The sequence below is a fragment of the Camelina sativa genome, chromosome 10 (assembly GCF_030686135.1).
Source record: "Camelina sativa cultivar CO46 ecotype springtype chromosome 10, ASM3068613v1".
Lineage (NCBI taxonomy): Eukaryota > Viridiplantae > Streptophyta > Magnoliopsida > Brassicales > Brassicaceae > Camelina > Camelina sativa.
This window is the reverse complement of record NC_141889.1, coordinates 26,869,104-26,896,436: the sequence shown is the minus strand read 5'-3', so window position 1 is coordinate 26,896,436 and position 27,333 is coordinate 26,869,104. Positions and strand designations below refer to the sequence as shown.

General features: G+C 37.4%; 4 protein-coding genes and 3 pseudogenes across 7 annotated transcripts; 6 read left to right on the top strand and 1 right to left on the bottom strand.

Annotated features, from left to right (window-relative positions):
* Positions 1-9,858: 9,858 nt before the first annotated feature.
* On the top strand, positions 9,859-12,018 carry LOC104719850 (putative polygalacturonase; annotated as a pseudogene). The gene is made up of 5 exons (XR_015568943.1): positions 9,859-10,329; positions 10,671-10,791; positions 10,880-11,054; positions 11,142-11,212; positions 11,294-12,018. The product of XR_015568943.1 is annotated as a putative polygalacturonase (transcript).
* Positions 11,838-14,455, top strand: LOC104719852 (uncharacterized). 3 transcript variants are annotated; one of them, XM_087470065.1, is made up of 7 exons: positions 11,838-11,964; positions 13,051-13,189; positions 13,288-13,349; positions 13,441-13,576; positions 13,663-13,738; positions 13,823-13,888; positions 13,975-14,455. In XM_087470065.1, exons 2-7 carry the CDS (start codon positions 13,059-13,061, stop codon positions 14,191-14,193), a joined length of 690 nt encoding a protein of 229 aa, XP_087326191.1. In that variant the 5' UTR covers positions 11,838-11,964; positions 13,051-13,058; the 3' UTR covers positions 14,194-14,455. The 3 variants fall into 3 exon arrangements, with proteins under 3 accessions (XP_087326191.1, XP_010436136.1, XP_010436137.1); XM_010437834.3 differs by lacking the exon at positions 11,838-11,964 and adding an exon at positions 12,360-12,822; XM_010437835.2 differs by lacking the exon at positions 11,838-11,964 and adding an exon at positions 12,690-12,822 and having other exon boundaries at positions 13,015-13,189.
* On the bottom strand, positions 12,071-12,783 carry LOC104719851 (uncharacterized). Its single transcript, XM_010437833.3, has one exon. The coding sequence runs from the start codon at positions 12,781-12,783 to the stop codon at positions 12,271-12,273; it is 513 nt and encodes a 170-aa protein (XP_010436135.1). The 3' UTR covers positions 12,071-12,270.
* Positions 14,456-16,024: 1,569 nt separating the features above from the next.
* Positions 16,025-19,383, top strand: LOC104720711 (putative F-box/LRR-repeat protein At5g41630). Its single transcript, XM_010438586.3, has 4 exons — positions 16,025-16,141; positions 17,388-18,368; positions 18,488-18,634; positions 18,729-19,383. Exons 2-4 carry the CDS (start codon positions 17,391-17,393, stop codon positions 19,143-19,145), a joined length of 1,542 nt encoding a protein of 513 aa, XP_010436888.1. The 5' UTR covers positions 16,025-16,141; positions 17,388-17,390; the 3' UTR covers positions 19,146-19,383.
* A 1,058-nt stretch (positions 19,384-20,441) lies between these two features.
* On the top strand, positions 20,442-22,229 carry LOC104720709 (putative F-box/LRR-repeat protein At5g41840 pseudogene; annotated as a pseudogene).
* A 799-nt stretch (positions 22,230-23,028) lies between these two features.
* LOC104719849 (putative F-box/LRR-repeat protein At5g41840) lies at positions 23,029-25,828 on the top strand. The gene is made up of 4 exons (XM_087470341.1): positions 23,029-23,180; positions 23,830-24,871; positions 24,962-25,102; positions 25,191-25,828. Exons 2-4 carry the CDS (start codon positions 23,861-23,863, stop codon positions 25,644-25,646), a joined length of 1,608 nt encoding a protein of 535 aa, XP_087326467.1. The 5' UTR covers positions 23,029-23,180; positions 23,830-23,860; the 3' UTR covers positions 25,647-25,828.
* A 568-nt stretch (positions 25,829-26,396) lies between these two features.
* Positions 26,397-26,943, top strand: LOC104720708 (uncharacterized protein At1g43920, Chloroplastic pseudogene; annotated as a pseudogene).
* Positions 26,944-27,333: the final 390 nt, after the last annotated feature.

The following is a 27,333-nucleotide window of genomic DNA, read 5'->3' as shown; positions in this document are numbered from 1 at the left end:
TAGTCCCCAGATGTATCTTATCTATCAATCTCATGACCTCATCATAAATTCCAAGTCTACGCAGAAGAGCAGGATCAACAAACTTGGTTGGTTCAATTTCTACTCCTAACCAGTCATTATACAACATTGTCTCATACTCTCTCCAAACATCTAATGGTCTGTTGATAAATTCAGCCTTCTTAAGTTCTGCGAGAGGGTTTTCCCATACCTGTTGAGTTGGGATTGGCTCATTTTCAGATTTGGGCCATGGGAAACGAGATTGGATGGGAGAAGGAAGGGAAAGGTATGGGAGAGTGGAGGGATGACTTGCCGGAGTTGGCGGAGGTGACCGGCGAGCTGATCGGCGAGAGGAGGAAGGTTGGTCGGCGGCAGTTCTGGCCTTCTTTCTCTGCGACATCACTTCAAACCGCGAAATGGACACTGGATCCGGGTAGAAGAGAGAAAATTGAGTGGATTAGGGCTTTGAATCACTCAAAACGGATCGGAAACAAGAGAGTTATGGTGAATTTAAGCTGTTCGGCGGTTCTGTTGCGAATGGGAGGAAGAAGAAAGCTCGAGGGTTTATATCGGGTCTTCCTCGGTTTTAACGGTATCGACCGATGCCCAGTAAGTGGCATCAATCGATGCTACTTCTGTCGGACCCGGCCTAGTGGCAAATTCAGGCCCATTTTCGCAAACCCAAATTCCTTAAACCCATTAAACTTTTCTTCGATCACCTGCGATCCAGTAACGGTGCCGACCGATACCCAGGTGGTATCGATCAATGTTGAGGCTTGATCAATGGTATCTGAAACTTTTTCCTTTGATTTTTTTTTTCTGAAACAATAAAACTCAAAACCACAAATTAATATGTTAGTAATCCTAAAAATTGAAAAAAAATAAAAAAAATGTTTCTACTAATGGTTGCCTCCCACTCAGCGCTTGTTTTAAGTCATTAGCTGGACTTGACAACGGATTAGGCGGGGGGTGCTTCGTCCAGACGCACAATGTGTCCGTCCGGTATCTCTGCTTTCGCCCAATAATGTTTCACCCTTTGGCCATTAACAGTGAACTTCTCTCCTTTGGAATTCAGCAACACAATGGCTCCATATGGTCGAACTTCTTGGACAGTAAAAGGACCAGACCAACGGGAACGGAGTATACCCGGAAATAGCTTCAAGCGAGAATTGTAAAGGAGTACCTGGTCATTAGGCTCAAAGTGCCTAGAGATGATCTTCTTATCATGATATGCCTTGGTTCTCTCCTTGTACAGCTTTGAATTCTCAAATGCATGAAATCTCAGCTCATCCAACTCATTCAACTGCACTAGCCTTCTCTCTGAAGCTGTCTTGGCATCAAAATTCATTAACTTAACTGCCCAAGCTGCCTTGTGCTCTAACTCCACTGGAAGATGTCATTCTTTCCCATAAAGCAGATGAAAAGGTGTGGTGCCAAGTGGTGTTTTATATGCAGTCCTATATGCCCATAGTGCATCATCAAGCTTTGCAGCCCAATCCTTCCTTGTAACACCAACTGTTTTCTCAAGAATCTCCTTAATCTGCCTGTTGGAAACCTCTACTTGCCCACTAGTCTGAGGGTGATATGGAGTAGCCACTCTAAGTTGAACTCCATACTTTTTCAGCAGCTTATCAAACACTTTATTGATAAAGTGCTTACCTCCATCACTGATGACAATTCGAGGCACTCCAAACCTTGAAAAGATAATGGTCTTAAACAGCTTAAGAACCACTGCATAATCATTCTTTGGACATGCAATTGCTTCAACCCACTTGGAGACATAATCAACAGCAAATAGGATGTAATTGTTCTTGTAGGAAGATGGAAACGGTCCCATAAAGTCAATACCCCAACATTCAAACACTTCAACTTCAAGAATGAAGTTTTGTGGCATCTTATTCCTCTTGCTAATCTGACCTTTCCGTTGACAAGCATAGCATCTTGAGACATATTCATGAGCATCTTTGAACATCGTTGGCCACCAGAAGCCTGCTTGGAGGACCTTGGACACTGTTTTGAATGTAGCAAAATGTCCTGCATAGTCAGACCCATGACAATGAAACAAAACATCAGGTACCTCAGTCTCTGCCAAACATCTTCTGTAAACTCCATCACTGCAATGCTTATATAAATAAGGTTCATCCCAATAATATCTCCTAAGCTCTCTCAAGAACCTCTTCTTGTTATAGCCAGTGAATTGCTCTGGTTCTACCTCAGCAGCAAGATAATTGGCAATATCAGCATACCAGGGTGGATTGGAGCTAGCCACAACAGCTAAATCTCCATCATACGACCAGTCTGTCTCTGGAAAGCATGGGTGTCGACCGATGCTATGGTGGTATCAATTGGCACCACCTGCATCCGAGGACAGACACTTGTTTTCATCAGGTGAAGACCATGTATCCACAAAATAGACGTGTTCCTCAGGCAAACAGTCTTGGATTGGCACATCATCATCAATTCTAATCCTAGACAAGTGATCAACAACACCATTCTCAATCCCCTTCTTATCCTTCACTTCAATGTCAAACTCTTGAAGTAAAAGAATCCATCTCAAAAGTCTAGGCTTTGCATCCTTCTTCTGCATTAAATACTTCAAAGCAGCATGATCAGTATGAAATGACTTTGGATCCAACTAGATAAGAACAGAATTTTTCAAAAGCAAACACAACCGCCAACAACTCCTTTTCTGTTGTTGCATAATTTCTTTGTGCATCATCAAGTGTTCTTCTTGCATAGTAAATTGCATGAAGCTTCTTGTCTCTTCTCTGTCCCAGCACTGCTCACACTGCATAGTCACTAGCATCACACATAACTTCAAAAGGGAGATTCCAATCTGGTGGCTGAACAATAGGAGCACTCACAAGTTCTTGCTTAATCCTTTCAAAGGCTATCCTGCACTTATTAGTGAATTCAAACTTGACATCTTTGCACAGCAAAGCAGAAAGTGGTCTAGCAATCTTGCTGAAATCTTGATAAATCTCCTATAGAAACCTGCATGCCCAAGAAAACTCCTTACTGCCTTCACATTCTCTGGCATTTGAAGACTTGTCATCACCTCTATCTTAGCGCAGTCAACTTCAATACCAGCTTCTGAAACCCTTTGACCAAGCACTATACCATCTCTAACCATAAAATGGCACTTCTCCCAATTGAGCACTAAATGCTTCTCCTCACACCTTGCCAACACCTTGCATAGATTTTCTAAAGAGTTCTTGAATGAAGACCCATAAACTGAAAAATCATCCATGAATACCTCCATATAGTCTTCAATCATATCAGTGAAGATAGACATCATGCATCTCTGAAATATCGCAGGAGCATTACAGAGACCAAAGGGCATTCTCCGGTAAGCAAAGGTGCCATAGGGGCAAGTGAAAGTGGTCTTCTCTTGGTCATCAGGATGAATCGAAATTTGGAAAAACTCGGAATAGCCATCCAAAAAGCAGTAGTATGGATGATTGGCTAACCTCTCAAGCATTTGGTCAATGAAGGGCAGCGGGAAGTGATCTTTTCGGGTTGCAGCATTCAGTTTCCTGTAATCTATGCAAATCCGGTGTCCGGTGATTGTCCTTGTAGGGATCAGATCATTCTTGTCATTCTTCACAACTGTGACTCCACCCTTCTTAGGAACAACATGTACTTGACTAATCCAATTGCTATCAGATATTGGATAGATGATCCCAGCATTCAGCAATTTCATGATCTCCTTCTTGACAAAATCTTGCAAATTGGGATTCAGCCTCATCTGATGCTCAATGGATGTCTTAACTCCTTCCTCAAGATGAATCCTATGCATGCACAAGTCTGGAGAAATCCCTGCAATATCATCAAGAGAATAGCCAAGAGCCTTGCGAAACTTGCGTAGCTTGCTTAGCAGTAAAGTGAGCTCTGCATTGTTTAAGGAAGCATTAACTATAACATGATAAGAAGAATTTTCACCCAAGAATGCATACCTTAAACCAGCAGAAAGTGGCCTGAGATCAAGCTTTGGAGCTTTCTCTAAACTCCAATCAGAAAATTTTTCAACTTGTGAAGAAGTACTAACCAATTCCTCTTTAGAAACCAGATTCTTCACTTGTTCATTAGCATCAAGTAGCTTGACATACCCAGCAGCAATGTCATCTAGATGCTCAACCTCTTCTACAGAACTAACCAATGCTCTTTCAAGTGGGTCTTCAGGATGCAGCTCCTTGAATACCTCTTCAGCAAGATTAGACAAAGTGTCAACATAGAATGTCTGACCAGCAATGGTTGGCCTCTTGACTAGCTTGTCCATGTCAAAGCGCATTTGTAGATCACCAATATTAAGCCCAATTTGTCCCTTCTTGACATCAATTATAGCTCCAGCAGTGGCTAAGAATGATCTTCCCAGGATAAGAGGGTCCTTAGGTTCTTCTTCATACTTGAGTACCACAAAATCAGTAGGTATCAAGCATTCACCAATCTTAATTGGAACATCTTCAAGTACACCATCAGGAATGCGAATTGAGAGATCAGCAAGGATAAGAGTGAGCTTGGTAGGCTTGAAGTCTGTCATACCCAGGCGAAGAGCCACTGATCTTGGCATTAAGTTAACACTAGAACCAAGATCACACAAAGATCTAGCAAATCTGTCAGTGAATATAGTGCAATCAAGGATAAAACTACCTGTATCAGGAAGCTTCTCTAGGATCTTGTTCTGGATAATAGCATTGACTTGAGCTGATATCATCATCACTCCTTGCTCAACATTCAAATCCTTAGTCACCATCCTCTTGACATATCTCCTAAGCATTGGAGAAGTCTTTACAGCATCAATCAAAGGTAGCTCAACAGTAAGCTTGTCCATCATTGCCTTGCATTTAGCATCATCTAAATCTTGTTTGGACTTCCCTGGATTCTTGGGAAAAGGAACCTTGGGTTTGTAAACTCTCTCAGCAACTTGTGTGGAAGATGTGTCTTTCTGGGTTTCGGTCTGTGGTTAGTATTGATTGGTACCAAGGTGGCATCGATCGATGCTGACTTCTAGTGTAGAATCCGTGGTTTCGGGTGGACAGGGTGTCGACCTATGCTCTTCAGTGTCGGTCGGCACTAGTTCCGCAGAAACATCCTCATCCTCTTCAACATCAATCAACTCAAGTAGATCATGAGATTGATCCTTTGGGGGTCTAGAATGGAGTTGTTTGCCACTTCTCAAGGTCAATGCATTGCATGAATGCTTGGGATTTGATTCAGTTCTCCCAGGGAAAAATCCCTCTTGCCTTTTGACGGATCCAACTGTTTGTGCAACATGACTTTCTAGCTTCTTGACATGAATATTCAAAGCTTCAAACTTCCCATTAAGATTAGTGTAGACATTGTCAAGCTTCCCATTGAAGGTCACTGCCATCTTTTCTTGACCTTGCAAAAGCTGCTCAAGCATAGCTTCCACCCTACTACTCTCACCTGTTTTTGGAGGTGGAGACTGATATGAATTGTTGCCATAGGTCCTTGTGTATCCACTGCTTTGTTGCTGCTTTTGATAGTTAGGTTTGGGAGTGAAACCAGAAGAATTGCCTTGAAAGTTACTGCGTTGGCTGTTTCCACTGTAAAGTCTGTTACCTTGATGATTTCCAAACCGCTGTCCCTGATTCCCATAGACATAGTTAACATCCTCTTCGTCACGATTTTCTTGATCAGGTTCTGGCTCATATGTCTCAGCTTCAGCAGAAAAGTGAACAGATTTCTTACCCACAAGGAGATTGTGCACTGAATCCAGCTTAGCATTAATAGAAGCTAACTGGTTTGAATCAAACCCTCCATGTAATCTCTTCCACTCAGCATCAACTCTCTTAGTACTATTGCTGGAGGCTAAGTTTTCAATCAAAGTTTCAGCATCTTCTGGAAATCTTGTCTTGAAATTCCCATGACTTGCAGCATCTAAAGCCAACTGATACTCCCAATCACACCCTCTGAAGAAAATGCTCAGCAATTGAACCCTTGAGAAACCATGGTGTGGGCAGTCCCTCTGATAAGCTTTGAATCTCACCCAAGCGGCCTGGAAAGCTTCATCTGGTCTTTGCTTGAAAGATGACAGCTTTACTCTCAACTCATCTGACATTGCATCATCATAAAAGTAGTTGAGGATGGCTACCTTGACGTCATGCCAATTTGTCAATGATCCAGCTGGTAACTGCTTCAACCACTGAGATGCCTCTCCTGCAAGTGAGTAAGGGAAAAGCTTGCAGAAGATGTAATCCTCAGTCACTCCATTAGCCTTGATACTGGTTACAAGATCCTCAAAATGCTCTATGTGGTCCAAAGGCTTCTCATTGGGCAGGTTAGAGAAAGGTCTCTGCCCAACTAGTTGAAAGTAAGCAGGTTTCAACTCAAAATCATTCCTCTAGAATGGAGGAGGAATAATAGCAGACCGGTTCTCATACACAAGATCAGCCTGGTTGTAGTCAGCAATGGTCCTGATCAAGTCTCGGTTGTTCTCCTGTCTTCGAACCGGATTGTTGACATGGTTTGCAGCTCCACGTCTGTCTGCAGGAAGGGGGTATCGACCGATACCCTATTAGTGTCGATCGACACAGTCGGCCTATTCGTCAACTACCAGAATTTGGTCGTTTCCGACAGCAACTTCAGCAATAATATTCCCTTCTGCATCAAGCTTTTGGCCCTACTCATTGCACAAGTGGCCCTCTTGATCCCTCAAAGCACCATCCGCATCTGGTCTCAATATGATTGGGTTGACCATCTTGGCTGATTTGGCTGCTTTTGTGTTATCACGCTCTAGTTGTCCTAACTCTTGGTTTGTAAGCTTAACAACTGGACCAGTAGGATTCTTCCTGGTGTTAGGCTTAGGCATGTATCTGAAATACAAAACTCAAATCTAATGGTAGATCAAAGAGTCTCCGACAACGGCGCCAAAATTTGATATGCTCAAATTAACCTTAGAGCTACTCTCTCAAACAAGAGATCAATGCAGTACTTAGGGGTCGAATCCACAGAGACTCAAGATCAAACACAATAAATTATAGAGTTTTTGATATTACGCTAAACAGATTAAATTGTATTAAAAACAAAAGAAGACAATGCAAAATATTAAATCAAGGTGTTGTGAAATCAGAAAATCAAAAGATTAAGCCTAGGGAATTTCTCAGGTAATTATGAAGAATTAAATCAATAGATTAATTAGGGTTAATGCAATAAAAATCAGATCTAGAACTCTAAACATTTTGGTAAAATAATTCAGTTCTCACTGCAACTATTATCTAAATTTAAAACCAGAAAATCCAAATCTCTTTGTAAATTTCTAAGTTAAAAATCAGCTTTAAAAACAGGTTTAGATAAATTCACAAAATCACTAATTCAAATCTCTTTGTAAAAAGTGATTTTGCTCATCAATGGTTTTAATCAGGAAAACAATTATATTCTCATATCAATTAATTTCCCTAAGATAATAATTCTAGGTGATCAATCAAGAACTATTGTGAAGAACAACCAAAGATGGAGATCATAAAAGATTAAGAACCCTAAAAATCACAGATCTAATAAATCATAAAAACCCTGTAAAAACCCTAAACCTAACAAGCAAATTACTCAAACATGTATACTGAAGAACAAATAACTCTGAATAACATGCAATAGATATTAAAAGTAAAAAGAGGGAGTTTAGAAATCTTTTCTACAAAGCAGTTCTGATCTCTTTCTCTCCCAAAAGCTCTCAATATTTCTCTCTCAAAAACTTGCTAGAAAATAACTTCCTAAAATAAAACTTAAGGGTTTTCTAAAACCCAAAAACACTATTTATATATCCTAAAACACGTCAGAGACTTGTGTAGTAATTTAGGAAAACTTTAGGTAAAATTGTAAAACTTCCAATTTCTTCTTTCTCTCGTCGGATAAACATGGGCGTCGACCGATGCTCCTTCGGTGTCGGGCGACGCTGCTACTCTGATCCGAGTTCAAGTTCTTTTTCTTCTGTAAAATACTCCAAAGTCATCCAAATAGCTCCACTTTGCTCATTCCGTGCCAAATTCCTAAATAACCTGTAAAGATTCAAAAACAATCCTAGAAGCAAATGAAAAGACTCAAAAAACACACTTATATCATGGTTAAAAACCGTAAAAACCATGATATATCATAGATCTTTCATACATATTTTGTATTTCTTTAGAATAATAAGAAAAAATATTATTCAGAAATATAAATTTAATCCACTTTCTCATCTTACTTTGTATAAGATAAAATTAAAAATAAAAAGACTATTATCGGTTCTTCATTTCATTCCACAATAAATATCATTATGATAATTTTCAAACAAATTAAAAAAAAAATCAGATATCTCCTTGCAAAACAATTTGACAATTGACATTTTCATTACTTTATGATATTAGTTTTATATTTCTTTAACAAAATTTATATTATATATTTAAAATAAAAATGACATCTCTGTTATATAAATTAATATAGTTAATTTTTTTAATCATCTTTTACATCGTTATTAGAAGATTTTTGATCGATTCCTATTGTAATGATAATACAACTACCTCCACGATTATAATGAACATCTCTTACTAACAAAAAATATAGTTCTAGAAAATCATTTATTATGAAAAAAACTATTAAGGATTATAAATTTAAGTTCTTGTTTTTTTCCTTTGTAAACCAAAACCAAAGTGTCAACCAACAAAACTAAATTGACTATTTCCCTAAAAAGACAAACCTTTTCTAAAGGGTTTTTTTTTTTAAAGGTTCAAGGCTAAAAAGGCTTCTATATTAACATTTTAAAGGTTAGTTGGTTGGTTAGATTAGATTTAGTCCTTTAGTTTACATCTATATTAACATTTTTGAAGTACATTTTGTGTTATGCCCTTTTAGTTTTGTTTATTTAAAAAATTATTTACAACATTAACCCCTAAAAAATTTCCAAAACTAACATTAGACCAGATTTTGTTTCCTAAATATTTTACATTTTATTTCAATTAAAAAAATAACAACAATCAATATGGAAATTGAAACTATCATATATTTAACCATACATTATGTTGTGTTTTGAAGATATTCAATATCTGAATCATTCGTAAACAAAGAAAAAAACAATTTGATTCTCATTTTGTTTTACAAAATCTGTGAGCTTTGATTCTTAACGTAAGAAAAACTTCGATTGACAATTATTTAAATATTATAATTAACATAGATAAGCTTAATAAAAATTTTAATTATTACGAATATATAAAATTAAAAAATTCTAAAATACTATATAATGTGGTTATATAGTAGATGAGTTTTAAAGAGAACATGTTGAAATTAATAAAAATATTATTAAATTTGTGTTAACACGGGTTAAGTCCTCATTTAATTATTTATCAACACTACTAATATTAGAATATTTGACATAAAATCAAGTTGATTTAACTAAGATTGTATCAAATAATTAAATAATTAGGAAAAATGTAATTTAATCACAGCGTATAATTACTGATTATGTATTTAGATCCTTTATTTTTTGTTATAATAATTAAAAATCAAAAGAGAATCTTAAATACTAAACAAAACAAACTAAATATAACAAACAAATGGTCATGAAGTGTATTGCGGGTTAAAAAATAATATAAATATTTAGCCGCACAATAACTATAAAATTTAGTTATTGCTCTATTTACAAAATATTTAATATTTAACAAATATATACAACATAAAATATAAATTATAATAGAAATTATATGTCCGGCGGGTTAAAATCTAGTCGTAAGATATTTAAAATACCAAAGATTCGAAATTTACTTTTCAGACCGTTTAAACTTTAAAGCTAACCGAAGGAGAAAAACGTAAATTAACAATCCGTTCTGTGTTTTTTTTGGCTTTCTTCTTCCCTGTCCTTGGCATTAATTCTCTCACAGCAACTTTGCTTTGCCTCTGTCTCTCTCTCTCTCTCCCTATAGCTGCTAGATCCACTGTGATCCAAATTCATTTTTACTCTCTCTTCTTCTTTAACACTTGCAAAGGCTCTCATCTCTGATATGACGATTTCTCGATCTCCGATCTCTGTTTTTCGTACTCTTCTTCCTCTCTGCTGTTTTGCGTCACCATCTCTCGCTTGGAGCTCCGATTACGTGTTCTGGTATAGTTCCGATGAAGCACAGGACCGCGTTGTTATCGATTTCTGATTTTGGCGCTGTCGGTGACGGAAAAACCTTGAACACCAACGCCTTCAATGCGGCGATTGATCGGATAAGGAACTCCAACAGTAGCAATGGAACGCTTCTGTATGTGCCTCGTGGTGTCTATCTGACTCAGAGCTTCAATCTCACGAGTCACATGACTCTGTACCTCGCCGATGGTGCGGTTATTAAAGCCCTTCAGGTGAGTGATTGATTGTTTTTGCTCGAATTAACCTAGTGATGAACTTGATTCACTGATTATGTTTGGAATTGTTTGTTCTGTAATGATGTTTAGGTTTGTGTGTGTATCATTGTAAAAATGCATTAAGGTTTTGAGTTTTCTTAGGTAGTTATGTTTTAATCTTGTTGTATATTGAAAATTAGCTTCTTGAATCTTGACTATGGTTTCATCTTTGATATTGATATCTCCTATTCAAGAGTCAAAACATTGTAACATTGCTATTTATGATTGTATCTGGGTTTATGTGTTTCTATCATCGAATTGCCTTTATCTGACAAAATGCGTGTTTTGATTATTTTTAGGATATGGAGAATTGGCCTTTAACCGATCCTTTGCCGTCTTATGGAAGAGGACGGGAGCGTCCTGGACGAAGATATATCAGCTTTATCCATGGAGACGGACTCAATGACATTGTTATTACAGGTGAGGTCAGCTTTAGATGTCGAAAATGTATCTTCTGCAATCAGGTTGTTTTGTTGCTGACAATGAGAACCCATTTGGCATTTGCTAGGCAGGAATGGGACGATTGATGGACAAGGAGAACCTTGGTGGTACATGTATAGAAGTGGAACTCTAAAGTTTACAAGACCGGGTCTCATTGAGTTCAAGAACTCAACAAACATCGTCATCTCTCATGTTGCTCTTCAGAACTCCCCTTTCTGGACAGTTCATCCCGTTTATTGCAGGTTTGAAATCTCTCACTTTGTAAGCATCTCTCATGAACTTTTGAATACGCACTTGGTGATTAGTACTTACTGTCTCTTTTCTTACAGTGGTGTTGTTGTTCATCACGTTACCATTCTTGCTCCAACTGATTCCTACAACACCGATGGAATTGATCCAGGTTTTTATCAGTTTCCCTTGCAATTGATCACATTCTTATTTCGTTTCAAATCATGACTGATGTGGTAACTAATTGCCACAGATTCAAGCTCTAACGTCTGTATAGAAGATTCCTACATGTCTACTGGTGATGACCTTGTTGCTGTGAAGAGTGGTTGGGACGAGTATGGCATTGCCTACAACCGTCCAAGCCGAGATATCACCATTCGCCGCATCACCGGATCTTCCCGATTTGCTGGAATAGCCATCGGAAGTGAAACCTCTGGCGGAATCCAAAATATCACGGTGGAAAACATCACTCTGTACAATTCGGGGATCGGCATCCACATCAAGACAAACACTGGCCGAGGAGGAAGCATCCAGGGGATCACAATCTCCGGTGTTTACATGGAAAATGTTCGAACCGGGATTAAGATCTCTGGCGACACCGGAGATCACCCGGACGATAAATTCAACCTGACCGCTCTTCCCGTGGTAAGTGGCATAACGATCAAGAACGTATGGGGAATCAAAGTCGAGCGTGCCGGCATGATCCAGGGATTAAAAGATTCACCTTTCACCAATCTCTGCTTCTCCAATGTTACACTCACCGGAACAAAAAGTCCTCCAATATGGAAATGCTCAGATGTCGTAGGAGCCGCCCACAAGGTCAACCCCACGCCTTGCCCTGAGCTAACCGCAACCACCCAACAAGGTGGTTCCTGTGAAAACCAATCCTAACACTCAAAAGCTAAAGAGACCATGTAGAGTAATGTAAGTTATTGTCATCTTTACAATCAAATCAGTTATTCATTCTATCTTCTTTCATCACCGTTGCCACATATACCTCTGCAATCAACAACACTTGAGACAATCAATCTATATAGACTGGGATCATCAATCTATAGAATAAAAAGTTTTACAAAAACATCTTCTACTGACATTGATATATATGTATATATATATAAACAAAATACATCATCATCATTTTCAGATCATATGAACATAGTGCATGCTATTTATTTGATCATATCTTAGATTCTAACACAAACTCGAGTCTTGGTTGTTCATCTTCTTCATTCAGACCAAATGGTTGAGAAACTTGCGAATCTTTCTCTTGTAATAGTCTCTCTCATCTTCTTCTTTGCGCTTTACCAATTTCACCTTAGCCTTCTTGGACCCATTATCCTCCTCCGACCCGACTAAGATCTTAATCGCCGGGATATCCGCAACGACGACGTCTGTACCTGCCACCTTCTCATCTTCGCCGGACAAAATCATGTCGTTGCCGTAAGAGATCTGAAGGCCTCGTCCCCACCGCAGCTCGTGGCACGGACGGCGTTTGAAAGGTTCCGTCGTCGTTAACGGACGTCTAGGGAAATGACGGTTGATCGGATGGAAATTGACGAAACTTGTGACCTCGTCGGATCCGGGAAGGGTTGGTTTTGAGGAATCTGGGTCGGGTTCGACTGATACAGTGGTTAAGGGTTCGTCGATGATGTCATTTCCCGGCTTGGAGGAAGCGACGGAGAGAGCCAACGTGAACAGAAGAACGGTGACGGTAACGGTAACGCTAACGGGGAGCGGGGCCATTGTTTGTTGTGTGTGAAGAAGGAATTCTGAATTGTGAAGGTATCGATGATAAACGGTGTTAACTATTTATTAACAAAAATTATTTTTCTAAAATGGATAAAAATTGTATTTTGAATAAGTTTGGGCCTGGTTTGGTCTGGAAGCCCAAATCTTAATGGACTGGGCATTATTTATTGGCCCAATTAGTTTGGCGCGAAAAACTCAAATGCTGTATACCCATTTTTTCTTTAGGGGTTTTGAGACTGTTCGTCTGACTGAGATTTCTAGGTTTCTCCATGGCTTCACGGAGGAAAAGAAGAAAGGTGAATCAAGAATCATGTGCTGATAAATCAGAGATTCCATGTTCGCCGGTCGTTGTATTAGCTCACGGTGCCGGTGCTCCCTCTTCTTCCGACTGGATGATTAGGTACTTTTTCTGAGTTTATTCACTCACTCGTGTTTGACTGATTCATACACATATTGGTTTTGAATTTTTCTGTATATTTGTTGGTGGGTTTGCTTTAGATGGAAGGAAATGTTAAAGAAGTCATTAGCAGCTGTTGAAGTGGTCACATTTGACTACCCTTGTAAGTGATTTTTTTTTCTTGGTCTTAATCGTAAGATTTGATAGTCATAGTACAATTAAAAGCATAAAGTGAATGAGGACTTGATGCGTAGATCTTTCTGGTGGGAAAAGAGGAGTTGCACCGAAAGCTGAAAAATTGATTGAGTTTCATTTGGATGTTGTTAAAGAAACTGCTGCTAAATTCCCTGGTCATCCTTTGATATTAGCTGGCAAATCAATGGGTTCTAGGTACCATTTTAGTTTGTCCCCCTCCCACTCACCCACACGTTGTTTTACGTTTCGGTGTTGAGTGTGACCCTTATTATCACTTGCAGAGTAAGCTGTATGGTTTCAGCTTTGAATGAAGATATTACAGTTTCAGCTGTGATTTGTTTAGGATATCCACTTAAGGTTTGCACTTAATGACCATGACTATCCATTTCTTTTCCACCGCAATGTCTGAATGGCCAGTTGTATGGTATACGTTGTGTTCAGGGCGCTAAAGGTGTGATAAGAGACGAGACCTTGCTGGAAATGGGAGTCCCAGTGATGTTTGTGCAGGTATTCTTCTAGGCGTAAGTAACAAAACTCTATTTTTGCACATGAATGATTTAAGGAAATGATTGGATCTTGTTGATTGTCTAAAGGGTAGCAAAGATCCTATGTGTCCTCTGGATAAGCTTGAAGCTGTTTGTAACGAAATGAAAGCTGTTACTGAGCTGCATGTGATTGATGGTGGAGATCACTCCTTCAAGATTGGGAAGAAACACCTTGAAACAAAGGGGTTAACACAAGATGAAGTCGAAGATGTTGCTCTGAATGCAATAGCCGCTTTTGTCTCCAAATCTCTTGCTCAAAGCGCATAATTTGTAATGGTAAACTGCAGTTCTTAGATTTCTTTTTACTACTTCTTTTACACCAAAGTCAGGTGTTTTTGGTTAGTTAATGTAGTTATGAAGTCTCCTTCAACTAAGCATCGATCTTGGCTTTGTGTGATATTTATAAGACTCCTAGTTTCTTCTCAATTGTTGTTTGTTTATGCTTTTGCATTTACATGGTACAATATTGTATAATTTCCCAATTACTTCTGTGCATTTTGAAACAAAATCATAGATTTTTATGACAAAAGAAGCTAAATCACAAATTTTTAATTTTTTTTTTCAAAAACTTATTTGTTAATAGTAATTTGTATTTCAAATGGAATTAATACATTTTAACAAACTTCACGATGAATTTGTTTTAACACAAATTTCCAGTCTTTTTTTTTTTTTTTCTCATAAGGGATATTTATTAACTTTACCTTCAAATGAAGGAAGAGAAACGACATGTTACAAAGCCGGAGGAGACATTTAACTCCCCGGAATTTTGCCGGCGGAAACAAACCTTCCCCGGTTCTAAGACTGAACACAAAAGTATAACAACAAAGCCGGCAAGGTTCAAATTGACACCTTCCGGATACTAAGCCGACAAGGGTTGAAACCCCTTCGGACATAAGCCGGCAAGTTTTAAGACAACTTCCGGATTCAAAAGATTGATTAACGGAAACAACCATCCGAAAATCAAGATAGAAGATCAAATCTACAACAAAGCTACAAAGATTATCACCTTGCCTCTTACTTCTTCAATTTTCCAGTTAATTTCTGTAACCTGAAGCTTGATTCTGCATCTTCGATAAGCGGACACCATCAGAGCTAAACTTCTGGTCACATAGTCCTCTCTTGATTATGTGGAGACTTCAATAGTGAGATATCTTGGGCTACCAACGATTGGCAAGACGAAGCTTCAAAAGAAGACATTAAAACCGTCGAAAGCTGCCTGGGCCGGTGATGTCAATAATTCAATTGACTGGATCCGGTATGAAGGAGCCAAGAACCATCAGATTTCACCCAGATCTGAAGAATGGTTCGAGTGGATGAAGCTTAGAAAAAGCCGCCTTAACCATAGCACCACCCACAAAAACAATTATGGATGGCCATGGGATGATTGGTTGAAGGCCATGAGAAACACCGGAGAACGTCGGAAGATGAGACATGCAGTACTCTGTAGTCTAACATGAAGCGGATTAGATCTGAAGGCTATGGGAGCCACGGTGAGCCGGCCAACAATGATTATGTGAACCCACCATTACCGGACGAAAGCTGATCATCACCGTCAAAAGAAACCGGCGATATCAGACGGAAGCCCGACTAAACGGGACGGCGAAATCGATTTTGCTTTCTCTCTCTAAATGATGCGAGAGAGAAGAGAAAGAAGCATTTTTTTCTTCCACAAATTTCCAGTCCTCAATTGATTTTTCGAACCAATTAATATATCGACAAATGAATCTCAATAAATTAATAAAATATTATTAACCCAATTCTACAAATTTTAATATAGTTGATTACTAAATTACACTTCACGAATTGGTTTACTTATATCCTCTCAGGTATCTAAATGTTTAAGAAGCGGTAGGCGGTAATTGATCGGTGACATAAGATGACATTTCTTGAAATATTTTACTTAAATCATCTTCTGTGATTTTTTCCAAATTTTTATTAAACCAAGGTACTGTCTTTACTAAAATTTTCAGTCAATGCAAAAAATAATTGTTTTGAAAGACTCATCCAAGTAAGGAGATAAATCTTATGAAAAAACCCTATACCTTAAATCTTTTTTGCTCCTTTTATATAAATATACACCTCTACTAATTTTAAATATAATCATAATTAAATCTATTCGCTCCGCCTCTTATTTAGTCTTACCCTTGTCTTGCAAAACAACCAAAAGATATGGCAACGGCGTTCGAGAAAAGCTCTCAATAATCTTCGACACGAGGTATCAGTACTTTACTCAAAAGAGATAAAAATCTCATGTCATCTAACTCCTTCAAATTCTCAAATTAAAACATAATCTTAATTAAATCTATTTTCTCTACCTCTTATATTTTCTTGCTTGTATTTTGCAAAACAACCAAAAGATATAGCGAAAACATTCGAGAAAAGTACTCAATAATCTCGAAAAGGGATATCGGTACTTGACTTAAAAAAGATAAAAATCGCATATTATCGAACTTCTTTAAATTCTCAAATTAAATTATTTGTTTTTGTTTTCTGGGTTATGGATAGGATCGAGCATATATTAGATAGTAGATACCTTGTAATTTTGATATACCTGGGTTTGGATCTGTCGGATCCGTGAAACAATTACCGAGATTCAGATCTGCAAATATCCACGGGTATCCAGATCCACACAAAAGTAGCTACAAATCTTGTAATTATTTTTTAAAATAAAAACTAATAAAACAATATTTTAAAACATTTTAAAAATATTTAAGACATATTTCTTCTTAAAAATACGCATGGGTTTTCAAGATATAGTTTATGTGTTTGTGATATGTCATATTTTAAGCATTTCTACTATTTTGATTCAATATACATAATTTGCATATAAATAATTGAACTATTTTTATATAAAAGCGGATCTGATCCAGTTATGTATATCGTAATTTTAAATCTATATAACCGAATCCGGATCTATGAGCTCCAAATACCTTATTTTTTTGCAATCGGATTTCAGATCTGTTTTTTCTATTATATCATATTTTTGGGTACAGATTATATCATATTTTGTCTAAAACATTTTTATCATGTAAAAATAATTTGATCATTCCATCCTAGTTTGTGGTTGTGGTTGATCATCTAAGCATTTAAAAAAAAAAATTTTTGTCAAAAATTATATTTTATTTAATACGTAAGAGCATCTTTATTGGTGATAGAATCGGAGTGTCTTTATTTACATTTAAAAAATTAATGATGAATTGTAATAAAATGAAAACCAATTAAAAATTGACATGTGGATAGGAAGTGTCTTAAGAGATGGTTTTATGTCTTCCTAATCACTCATTTCTTCTCTCTTTATGGGAGTCTTAAATTTCTATTAAAACTATTGCTTTAAGACACCTATAGTATAAGCAATGGAGACGGTCTAAAAAAGCAAAACTTAACATACGAAAATTCTTAACTGATATTACGTACAGTGGTATTGTTTGTGACCTCACTGTAAGTGTTGATTGGTGTGTCAGAAAATGGAATCGGAAAATAAGGATAGGATCAGTGATTTACCAGACGCACTGATATGTCACATCTTATCCTTTCTTCCAACAAAAGAAGCTGTTTCCACTTCTGTTCTTGCCAAAAAGTGGAGGCCTCTGTTTGTTGATGTACCAAGTCTTGACATAGATGACTCCAACTGTCGCAAACCTCCAATGAGTTACGAAGAAAAGAGAACGAATGGTGCAAGTTTTATGCGTTTTGTGGATCGTGTATTGGCTCTGCAAGGGAATGCTCCAATCAAGAGATTCCAACTTGTAGGTAGTGATGTTGTCAGTGAACTGTGGGTGCTGGATTGGGTACCGAAAGTGTTGAGACGTGGTGTATCAGATATTCATCTAAACATGTCTTCGCATTGGGAAAATTTTGAGTCCCCGAAATTTAATCCTCTGCCTCCAGAGATGTTTGTAAGCAAGACACTGGTTAGGCTGACAATCATATTTGAACGTGGCGTCAACATTAGTGTGAAAGGTGATGTTTCTCTTCCGAAGCTTAAGACTCTCCATCTTAACTATTTCAAGATAACAACGAGTATGTTTAACAAGCTTCTCTCTGGCTGTCATTCGCTCGAAGAATTAGTGCTGACTAATTTGATGTGGGCTAAGTCTTTGAAACATGATGTTGTGTTCATATCTATCCCAACCCTCAAGAGACTCAAATTTTGTCGCTATGAACAATATGATGATGCTAACAAAACCGTGTCCTTGTCATTTGATAATCCAAATCTGGTCTACATGGAGTATATTGATACTATTATTGATAGGTATCAACAAGTGAGTTTTGGTTCGCTTGTTGAAGCTACTATCGGACTTCGACTTACACCAGACGAGTCCTATTTCCAATGGTATGAATGTGAGAATTATTTGAAATCCAGTGAAAAGTCTAATGTAACAAATTTTCTCAACGGAATACTCAATGTCAAGATCCTCCACTTGACTCCTGACATGCTTCAGGTCAGTCCCATCCATCTTTCTCTTGGTCTTTTTTTTTCTAATATAATGCCTACTCAGAAATAAAACCAATATATATAAGGCTTGAGTTGATTTGTTTTTCTATTTTGTTTTTTTTTCAGGTACTTGGTTGCTGCCGTGATACAATACCAATATTCAACAACCTCACTCGTTTAACTATCGAGACTAAACCAGAAACCGAAGTACTATGGAAACCATTGCCAGCTTTACTCAAGAGTTGTCCAAATCTAGTAACCCTCGTCTTCAAAGTACCATATACACAATCCTTTATATCAACAACCATGCCACGTTGCTCAACACACACTTAGATTTTAAAACTATTTCCTTTTTTTTTTTTTTCAGGGACTGCATCATATATCCACAGATAGATGTAAGGATGAGGACGGGTGCTTATGCAAGTATTTCATTGAGTATACGAAAGTGGTCGATCGTACTTGCCTGTCATCAAGTCCGGTCAAAGTTATAGAGATACTTAACTTTGGTGAAATTCTTGATGACAATGATGACGACGACGATGATGATGATGAAAATGGTGGACTTGTTCATTGCTTAAGGGAGAAGATAGAGCATGTCAAGTACTTCCTAGAGAATATGCCGAATCTTGAGCAAGTGAGAATGCGCTTTCTTTCATCAAATGAAGAAGATGTAATGATGAAAGTATTCAAGAAACTTCAGAATCTTCCCAAAGTAGCTTCACCCAACTGCAAAATCCAAGTATTCTCTGATAACCTCAGCCTATCATATTATACTTCCGACTAAATGGGCCGTGGTCCTTGTCTTTAGAAGATCCTTTTTTTCAAGCTACAAGTTTGTGTAGTTGCTGAATGATCCTATGATTCTCTTTGCTTATGCCGTTTGTTTCTTTATTTGACAACTCTCTTTTCTTTTCTCTCTCTCTTTTTTTTTTTTTGTTTTGGTTTTATTTCCCTTAAAGACTCTTGTGTTTAATATATGGTTTCCCCTTTTGGCTTATGGTAATATCATCTTTTGTTTTGACTATATATTTTCTGCGTGTATGTTGAAAAAAGTTAGCAATCCAGATGATAGACTAGATTTGCTTTGACTTGACCATCCACTATATATCTTTCAACTCCGAATGGTTAATGCCGTCAAATTTTGTGGCAGCATTTACATGATATTTTTTCTTTTGCAATGAGTTTTATTTTCTGAGTGTTTCTTTTGCTCATTCCTCTGTCTGTAGTCGAGCTCTCTGATCTGAAATTAACTATATATATATATATATATATATATCTTATATGTAATGTATGTGTAATGACTAATGTGTTAGCCACTTAGACGTCTAAGACGTCCCAAGTGTTTCTTTGAAGTTGTATTTTATTTTGCTTGCATTTGCATGGTACAATCATGTGTGCGTTGTAGATGAAATCAGAAAATTTTAATTATTTTTTTCTTTCAAAGATGTTTGTTAATCGTAAATCTCAAATGCAACTGAATATATTTGAAAAGTTTTAAATAAAAAAATAATACAATAAATAAGAACCATATTTTGAACTATTTATGTATTTTGCAGAGTTCTGTTTTATAATCTGCTTATAAACTTTCACAATTAATATATAGCAAATTAAAAGTGTTTTTTTTTTGGTAAGTAACATTTTGAAAGTTGTAGTGGAGATCTCATTAAGTTAGTAATTACTATGGTCACATTACTGTTCATATAAATTTATTTAATTTAAAATTATATTGAAAGGTGAATTGTGGTACTTTTTGTTTTTGGAGTCACATTACTGTTCATATAAATTGATTTATTTGTGTCACTCTTGAGAGATAAATGTGGAGACTTGAGAGTTGACACACAAAGAGAAAGCCAAACGTCGTCACTTGTCTCTACGATAAGAAACCTCACAGAGCAACCCTAGTAAGTTTTCTCCATTTTCTTCTTATGATTTAACTGTTCATGACTGATTTACCTTCAACGATTTTAGTTTTGTGGATACTTGTTGTTTCGTAGCTTTCTTCCTTTTGTTCTCGGTTGAAACTTGGAATCTATTTCTTACCGGAGTGTCATGTATTTTGTTCAGGTTGTAACTAGTAAGTAGTGTCTCTGTCACAAAATGAAAAATGAAAAGAACAAAATTGGTGGTTGTAGAGATATAATCAGCGGTTTACCAGACGCAATGATTTGTCACATCTTAACCTTTCTTCCAACTAAAGAAGCCGCCTCAACTAGTGTTCTTGCCAAAAGATGGAAGCTTTTGCTTGCTTTTGTACCAAATCTTGAGTTTGATGACTCCATCCATCTCCATTCTCCTCCAGAAAGTAAGAGTTTTATGGATTTTGTGGATAGTGTGTTGGCTTTGCAAGCGAATGCTCCGTTGAGAAGATTCCACCTCAAGTGTAAAAATGTCATCGATGAATATAAGGTGTTGGATTGGATAACCAAAGTGTTGAAACGTGGTGTGCTAGATATCGATCTATACGTTCCGACTTCTTGGGATGGTATGGACTCTTTTTATACCCTGCCACCAGGTATCTTTGTGAGCAAGACATTGGTTAGGCTGAAGATACAGTTTGAGGATGGTGTCAGCATTAAGGTGAAACGTGGTGTTTCTCTTCCGAATCTTAAGACACTACATCTTGATTATTTTCGGATCGATACACGTTTGTTTAACAAGCTTCTTTCTGGATGTCACGCTCTCGAAGAACTAGTGCTGGTTGATTTGATGTGGGACGATCCTTGGGTTAGTGTAGAACCTTTCTCCGTGACCGTGTCTATCCCAACCCTCAAGAGAATGAAGTTTTGTCGTTCCAAAAGATTTGATGAAGATAATGACTACGTGTCACTGTCACTTGATAATCCAAATCTGGTCTATCTAGAATATTCTGATACTATTTCTGACAAGTATCAACAAGTGAGCTTTGGTTCGCTTGTTGAAGCTAGTCTCGGACTTCGAGTGACATCTGATCAGATCTATAAGCCATTGTATATGACAGACTCTTTTCTGGAATCCAAGGACAAGATTAATGTCACAAATCTTCTCACCGGAATATGCAATGTCAAGATCCTCTACTTGTCTAATGACACTCTTGAGGTCAGTCCCATCTTTTTGTTCGTTACTTACTCTTGTTATGGCTTGAGTTGATTTGATATTTGTTGTTTTTTTTCAGGTACTTGGTGGCTGCCGTGATACAATACCGGTATTCAACAACCTGATTCGGTTAACTATTAAGACCGCACCAGATGTGGGATGGAAATCATTGCCAGCCCTACTCAAGAATTGTCCACATCTAGAAACCCTTGTCTTCGAAGTACAACCTTTTACATCAACAGCTGCCATGTTTTTTAAGACACACTTAGGTTTTTGAAATTAACTGATTTCTTTATATATAATTCAGGGACTACATCACAAAGTTACAAATAGATGTGTCGACGAGGATGGGTGCTTGTGCAAATATCGTAGTGGGCGGGAGACTCGTTCTTGCTTGTCATCAAGCCCGGTGAAGGTTATAAAGATAATGAAGTTTGGTGAAATATATGATGATGATGAGGATGACGAGGATGAGGATGAGGATGAGGATGAGGAGGTTGATGATGATGTTGATGAGGATGAGGATGAGGATGAAGATGGTGAATCTTGTGATGAAATTGATGAAGGCATAGAAGAGCAGGTAGAACAAGTCAGGAAATTCATAGAGACAATGCCGGATCTTGAACAAGTTATACTGTACTACAATACACCTCATGATAAAGATGTGATGGAATTATTCAAGCAACTTCACCAGCTTCCGGCAGTGGCATCAGCCCAATGCACTGTCCAAATTATCTCAGATAACCTCAGCTTATCTTCTACTTTGTCGAGTACTAAACGGAGGTACTCTTCTTGATAAGATCCTTATTTCTTGATATATGTCTCAGGCTTTAAGAATATCTAAACTCTATTCAAGATTCTCTTGTTTTTTTTTTTTTTTTTTAAGATTCTCTTGTTTGTTCGTTCTTCCTTTAATGACTTGTGTTTAATGCTTTCTCGTTTTGAGTACTGAGGAAGGTGATCATCTTTTGTTTGTCTTCTCTTTCTTCTATAGTTTGTTGAAGAATCTTAGTATTTGCTCACTGTTCTCTTCTTGAAATGGATCACAGTTTGTTGATGATAATAGTGAGTGAACGTTGCTATATATGTCGTGTCCATAATCTTGATTTGTAGGTCAAAGTTGACATACCATTCTCAAGCATTATTGTTTTTACGTAACACTGTTCTCATCTTGAATGTGAAATAGTTAATGGTTTGAGACTTTTAGTACAAAATTCTTAGCATTTGTAAAAATAATGATATACTGTACAGTCCTCCTCAAGAGCGAAAATCACACTAAACCTGTAAACCACATTGCTCACTGATGAGTTCCACTGCTTGTGTTTTTTTTGTGAAAATGAAAAGAAGAAAAAATAATCACATTTTTTTTTTTGTAAAAATATATGAAAAAAATATTTGTAAAATTATAAACATCAAATGATAATGATTAATACATTTTCGAAAGTTTTGAAATACATTAAAATAAATATTTGTATTTTGTAGATCCATTTAGAAGAAAAAAAAAAACAATTTAAATTTGCTTATGTATAGGAGTAATTAGCGTAAGCACAACCCACTCATCATATAAAAATAATCTCTCCTCCAAGTTTCGACTCATGAGAAAAAAAATGCGACTTTTTTTAATTTCGTCGACCGATTTCAAAAAGAAAGAAACCCTAACTTTTCGCCTTCTCGTTACCATTTTGGGCTATAAAAGAAAGAGAAACCTCAAGAAAACTCAACCGTTGGGCTCTGCTTTGGTACTCAAGTAAGTTTTCTCCATTTTCTTCGCTGCACTTGTAGTGTACATCTCCAAAGATCTGGTTTTTTAAATTTTCGTGGGTACTTGCTGATTTTACAAAAAGGATTCGCCTTTTCTGTATCTAGTCTTCTTGTTCAGGTTGTAACTTGTAAGTAAGTAATGGATCTCTCTGTGATATGATAAACTGAAATCGATATGTTTGCCCATTTACGTCGTATGATCCCTCAGTGTATTTATTGTATGTGTGTTCCTATTTTGTCTCCAGCGATTTGCTTCTGTGGGTACAAAAAGGCGCCTTTTGTATAATATCTCCAAAGATTTGGTTTTTCTTTCATGGGTCTTGCTGATTTTACAAAAAGGCGAATCCTTTTGTATCTCTCTGTATTAGCCTTTTTGTTCAGGTTGTAGGTAATGGATCTCTCTGTGATATTCTGAAACTTAGATAAGAATCGTTTGCCCAATTTACGTCTTCTGATCTCACACTGTGTAATGTATGTATGTTTGTATATTGTCTCCAACGATTTGGTTTTGTGGGTACTTGCTATTTCTTGGTCTTTATTTGTGTTTTTTGTTCTCAGTTAGTATATATCTTAACGAAATTGGAATCCTTTTGTTTCGATTTCTCTACTTATGGGTGTGTGTCTTTTGTTTTCAGGTTGTAACTGTTGATCAGTGTCTGTTTCAATATGAAATCGAGAAAGAAGGTCGTTGGTGGTTCCAGAGATAGAATCAGCAGTTTACCGGACGCACTGATTTGTCACATCCTAAGCTTTCTTCCCACAAAAGAAGCTGCTTCAACTACTGTTCTTGCCAAGAGATGGAAGCCTCTGCTTGCTTTTGTACCAAATCTTGACTTTGACGACTCTTTCTGTTTCCATCCTCCAAGTACTTATGAAGGAGTGAGAAACAGTTCTAAAAGTTTTATGCAGTTCGTGGATGGTGTATTGGCTTTGCAAGCGAAGGCCAAAGCTCCGTTGAACAGATTCCATGTGAAGTGTAAACATGCTGTTGATCAATACTCGGTGCTTGATTGGATACCTAAAGTGTTGAAACGTGGTGTGCTAGATATTGATCTTTGCATCCCTTCGTCTAGCGGTTTTTGTGAAAACTCGAGCTTTTATCCTCTGCCTTCTAAGATCTTTGAGAGCAAGACATTGGTTAGGCTGAAGATACAGTTTAAAGATGGCGTCAACATTCATGTGAAACGTGGTGTTTCCCTTCCGAAGCTTAAGACTCTCCATCTTGATTATATCCAGATAGAAACGAGGACGTTTAACAAGCTTCTCTCTGGCTGTCACGCGCTTGAAGAATTAGTGCTGGTTAATTTGATGTGGGATGAGTCTGAAGAACCTGAACCTTGCCCTGTGACTTTGTCTATCCCAACCCTCAAGAGACTAAAGTTTTGCCGTTCTAAAGATTTCTTTGAGGCTGATTTCCATGAGTATGGAGACTATGATGAGGAAAAAGAGGGAGTGTCATTGTCGTTTGATAATCCGAATTTGGTCTACCTGGAGTACTCTGATGCTATTGTGGACAAGTATAAACAAGTGAGTTTTGACTCACTTGTCGAAGCTAATCTCAGACTTCGAAATACACCTCATAGTGATGAAACTGAAACAGACAAGTTCAATGTACCAAAGCTTCTCATGGGAATACGCAATGTAAAGATTCTCTACTTGTCTAATGACACTCTTGAGGTCAGTACCTTCTTATTGACTACTTTTGTTTCTATTTTATCACGTTTCACAACTGAGTAATTCAGTAATTTGATTTGGTTTGTGTTTCAGGTACTTGCTTGCTGCCGAAGAAGAATACCGGTGTTCGACAACCTAATCGAGTTAACTATTAATACTACACCATATGTAGGATGGGAATCATTGCCACCTCTATTCAAGAGTTGTCCAAGTCTGGAAACCTTGGTCTTCGAAGTACTATTACACATCCTTTAGATAAATTGCTGACACGTTTTTATTAAGCACACAGTTTGATTATGAAACTGATTCTTTTATGTTTCAGGGATTGTATCACAATTATACAGATAGATGTGGAGACAAGGACGGATGCTTGTGCAAATATGATAATGGTTGGGGGGTGAAGATGGATGTCCGTACTTGTCTATCATCAAGTCCAGTGAAGGTTCTGAAGATATTGAAGTTTGGTGAAGCTTTTGATGAAGATGATAATGCTGATCGTGCTGATGATGACGATGATGATCAAGATGCTGGATCCTGCGATGAAGTTGGTGATGTCGCAGAGGAGCAGATTGAGCATGTCAAGCACTTCCTAGAGACAATGCCGGATCTCGAACAAGTGATATTGTACTACAATTCACCAAATGATCAAGATGTGATGAAAGTATTCAGGAAACTTCAGAAGCTTCCTCGAGTAGCTTCAGCTAATTGCAATATCCAAATAAAATCGAAGAACCTCAGCTTGTCGTCTTCTTCGACTAAACAAGGTACTCGTCTATAGAAGATTCTTCTTGTGGTTTCTCAGCCATGGATATGTCTCAGGCTACAAGTTTGTTTAGTTGCTAAAAGATCTAAACTCCAATCTAAGATTCTCTTGTTTCTGCCTTTAATTTGTTCTTTCTTTAATGACTTGAGTACTCTAATGTTTGCTTTTTTGCTTTTGACTGAGAATGTTGGTTATCTTTTGGTTTTTGCTCTTCTCTTTCTTCGTGAACACGATCACATTTTGATCTGTAAGTCGGTTTCACCCAGTTTTATTCTTCCTTTATTGACTCATTGGCGAATCAGATATTGAAACTATAAACATGATTCTCTTTGTTCCAAGCAATTATCTCATTTGGAATGAGACTCTTCTCACTGTGACCTCCAAACACTTGGCCATTTCAAACCTACTTTTACAAAACTAGGGCAACGCAGTCCAAGATTCTAGAACGGGAAAAATGTCATTAAAATCCCCAAGTTAGCATTTTCGTTGATTTAAATCACGAAGTCTACAAATGTTGAAACAAATCATCAACCTTTTGTTGACTTCTATTTAAATCACGAAGTCTTGTTGACTTCGCCGTTTGAAGCACATCGTTAACTGGCCAAACGGAAATATTAAACGGGGTTAATTAGGCGTTAACGAGTTCCATTAGTTTTCATTACGACGTCGTTTTCTTCTTTAATCTAATCCCCAAATCGAACATTCCTCATAAAATCCCCAAAATCACAAAATCCCCAAAATCACGAACCCTAATTTGTGATTCAGATGAGTTCTAGCTCGGAGACATCGGTGGTTGCTTCGTCCAACCGTGGAGTGCCATCCAAGTGCATTTGTGGAGCCGGTGTGAGGATCTTTACATCGAGAACCAAAGAAAATCCTGGTCGACCGTTCTTCCGTTGTTTAACCAAAAGAGATCCAAGCTCGTGGACAAACAAAAGAGATGTAAGTAGTCATTGGTATGTTCAATGTTAACTATATGTGAAATGGTAAGTAATGGTGTTTGTTTTTGCAACAGGGTCACTTGTTTAAGTGGGTCGAGGAGGCGGTGTATGAGGAAGTTGAAGATGCATTACCAAAACTAGGACTTATGGCAAATGAGATCGTGAAAACGAAATCCCAAGTTAATCAGTTGACTGCTGCTTTACTAGAGTTGAAGGAAGAAGCATTGTGGAGCAAAGTGGAAATCCGCAAGTTCAGAACGTTATTGAAAGTGTGTTTTGTGTGTGTTGTTTGTATTTGTGTTGTCTCAATTGGCATTGCTTACCTAGTGATTGGTAAAGCACAACAAATGAAGTTTGTTCTCGGTTATTAGTGTATGTTCCTTGATGAGTGTGTTTGTTTTGTTTGGTGTGATGGTATGTATGTTTGGTATTTGATGCCAAAAGAGAATGGTTTGTATGTGTATCTCTGGTATTAATTCAACAAACTTTCTCCATTCAGGTTTGTATGTTTAAGAATCAACACAAGAACAAAGTAGGAATTTAACTTGAAAAAGCATCCATGTTTAGACAACAAAACAAAACAAATCCATGTTTAGCAACAAACCAAAGCATCAAGCCCATGTTTAGACAACAAAACAATACACATCCATGTTTAGCAACAAACCAAAACAACAACCAAATACATGGAAACCAATACACCAAAAAACTTAAACACCCGCAAACTGCAACATCTTATCTAGAGCATTCAAACCATGGACTCC

What these genes read in the sequence shown, in the direction of transcription:
- LOC104719851 (XM_010437833.3), bottom strand. Translation starts at nt 12,783, where the DNA reads ATGGCCCCGCTCCCCGTTAGCGTTACCGTTACCGTCACCGTTCTTCTG.
- LOC104719852 (XM_087470065.1), top strand. Translation starts at nt 13,059, where the DNA reads ATGGCTTCACGGAGGAAAAGAAGAAAGGTGAATCAAGAATCATGTGCT. An exon ending in GGTCACATTTGACTACCCTT is followed by an intron (nt 13,350 to 13,440) that starts GTAAGTGATTTT and finishes CTTGATGCGTAG; the next exon opens with ATCTTTCTGGTGGGAAAAGA. An exon ending in TCCCAGTGATGTTTGTGCAG is followed by an intron (nt 13,889 to 13,974) that starts GTATTCTTCTAG and finishes GATTGTCTAAAG; the next exon opens with GGTAGCAAAGATCCTATGTG.
- LOC104720711 (XM_010438586.3), top strand. Translation starts at nt 17,391, where the DNA reads ATGGAATCGGAAAATAAGGATAGGATCAGTGATTTACCAGACGCACTG. An exon ending in TGACTCCTGACATGCTTCAG is followed by an intron (nt 18,369 to 18,487) that starts GTCAGTCCCATC and finishes TTTTTTTTTCAG; the next exon opens with GTACTTGGTTGCTGCCGTGA. An exon ending in TAGTAACCCTCGTCTTCAAA is followed by an intron (nt 18,635 to 18,728) that starts GTACCATATACA and finishes TTTTTTTTTCAG; the next exon opens with GGACTGCATCATATATCCAC.
- LOC104719849 (XM_087470341.1), top strand. Translation starts at nt 23,861, where the DNA reads ATGAAATCGAGAAAGAAGGTCGTTGGTGGTTCCAGAGATAGAATCAGC. An exon ending in TGTCTAATGACACTCTTGAG is followed by an intron (nt 24,872 to 24,961) that starts GTCAGTACCTTC and finishes TTTGTGTTTCAG; the next exon opens with GTACTTGCTTGCTGCCGAAG. An exon ending in TGGAAACCTTGGTCTTCGAA is followed by an intron (nt 25,103 to 25,190) that starts GTACTATTACAC and finishes TTTATGTTTCAG; the next exon opens with GGATTGTATCACAATTATAC.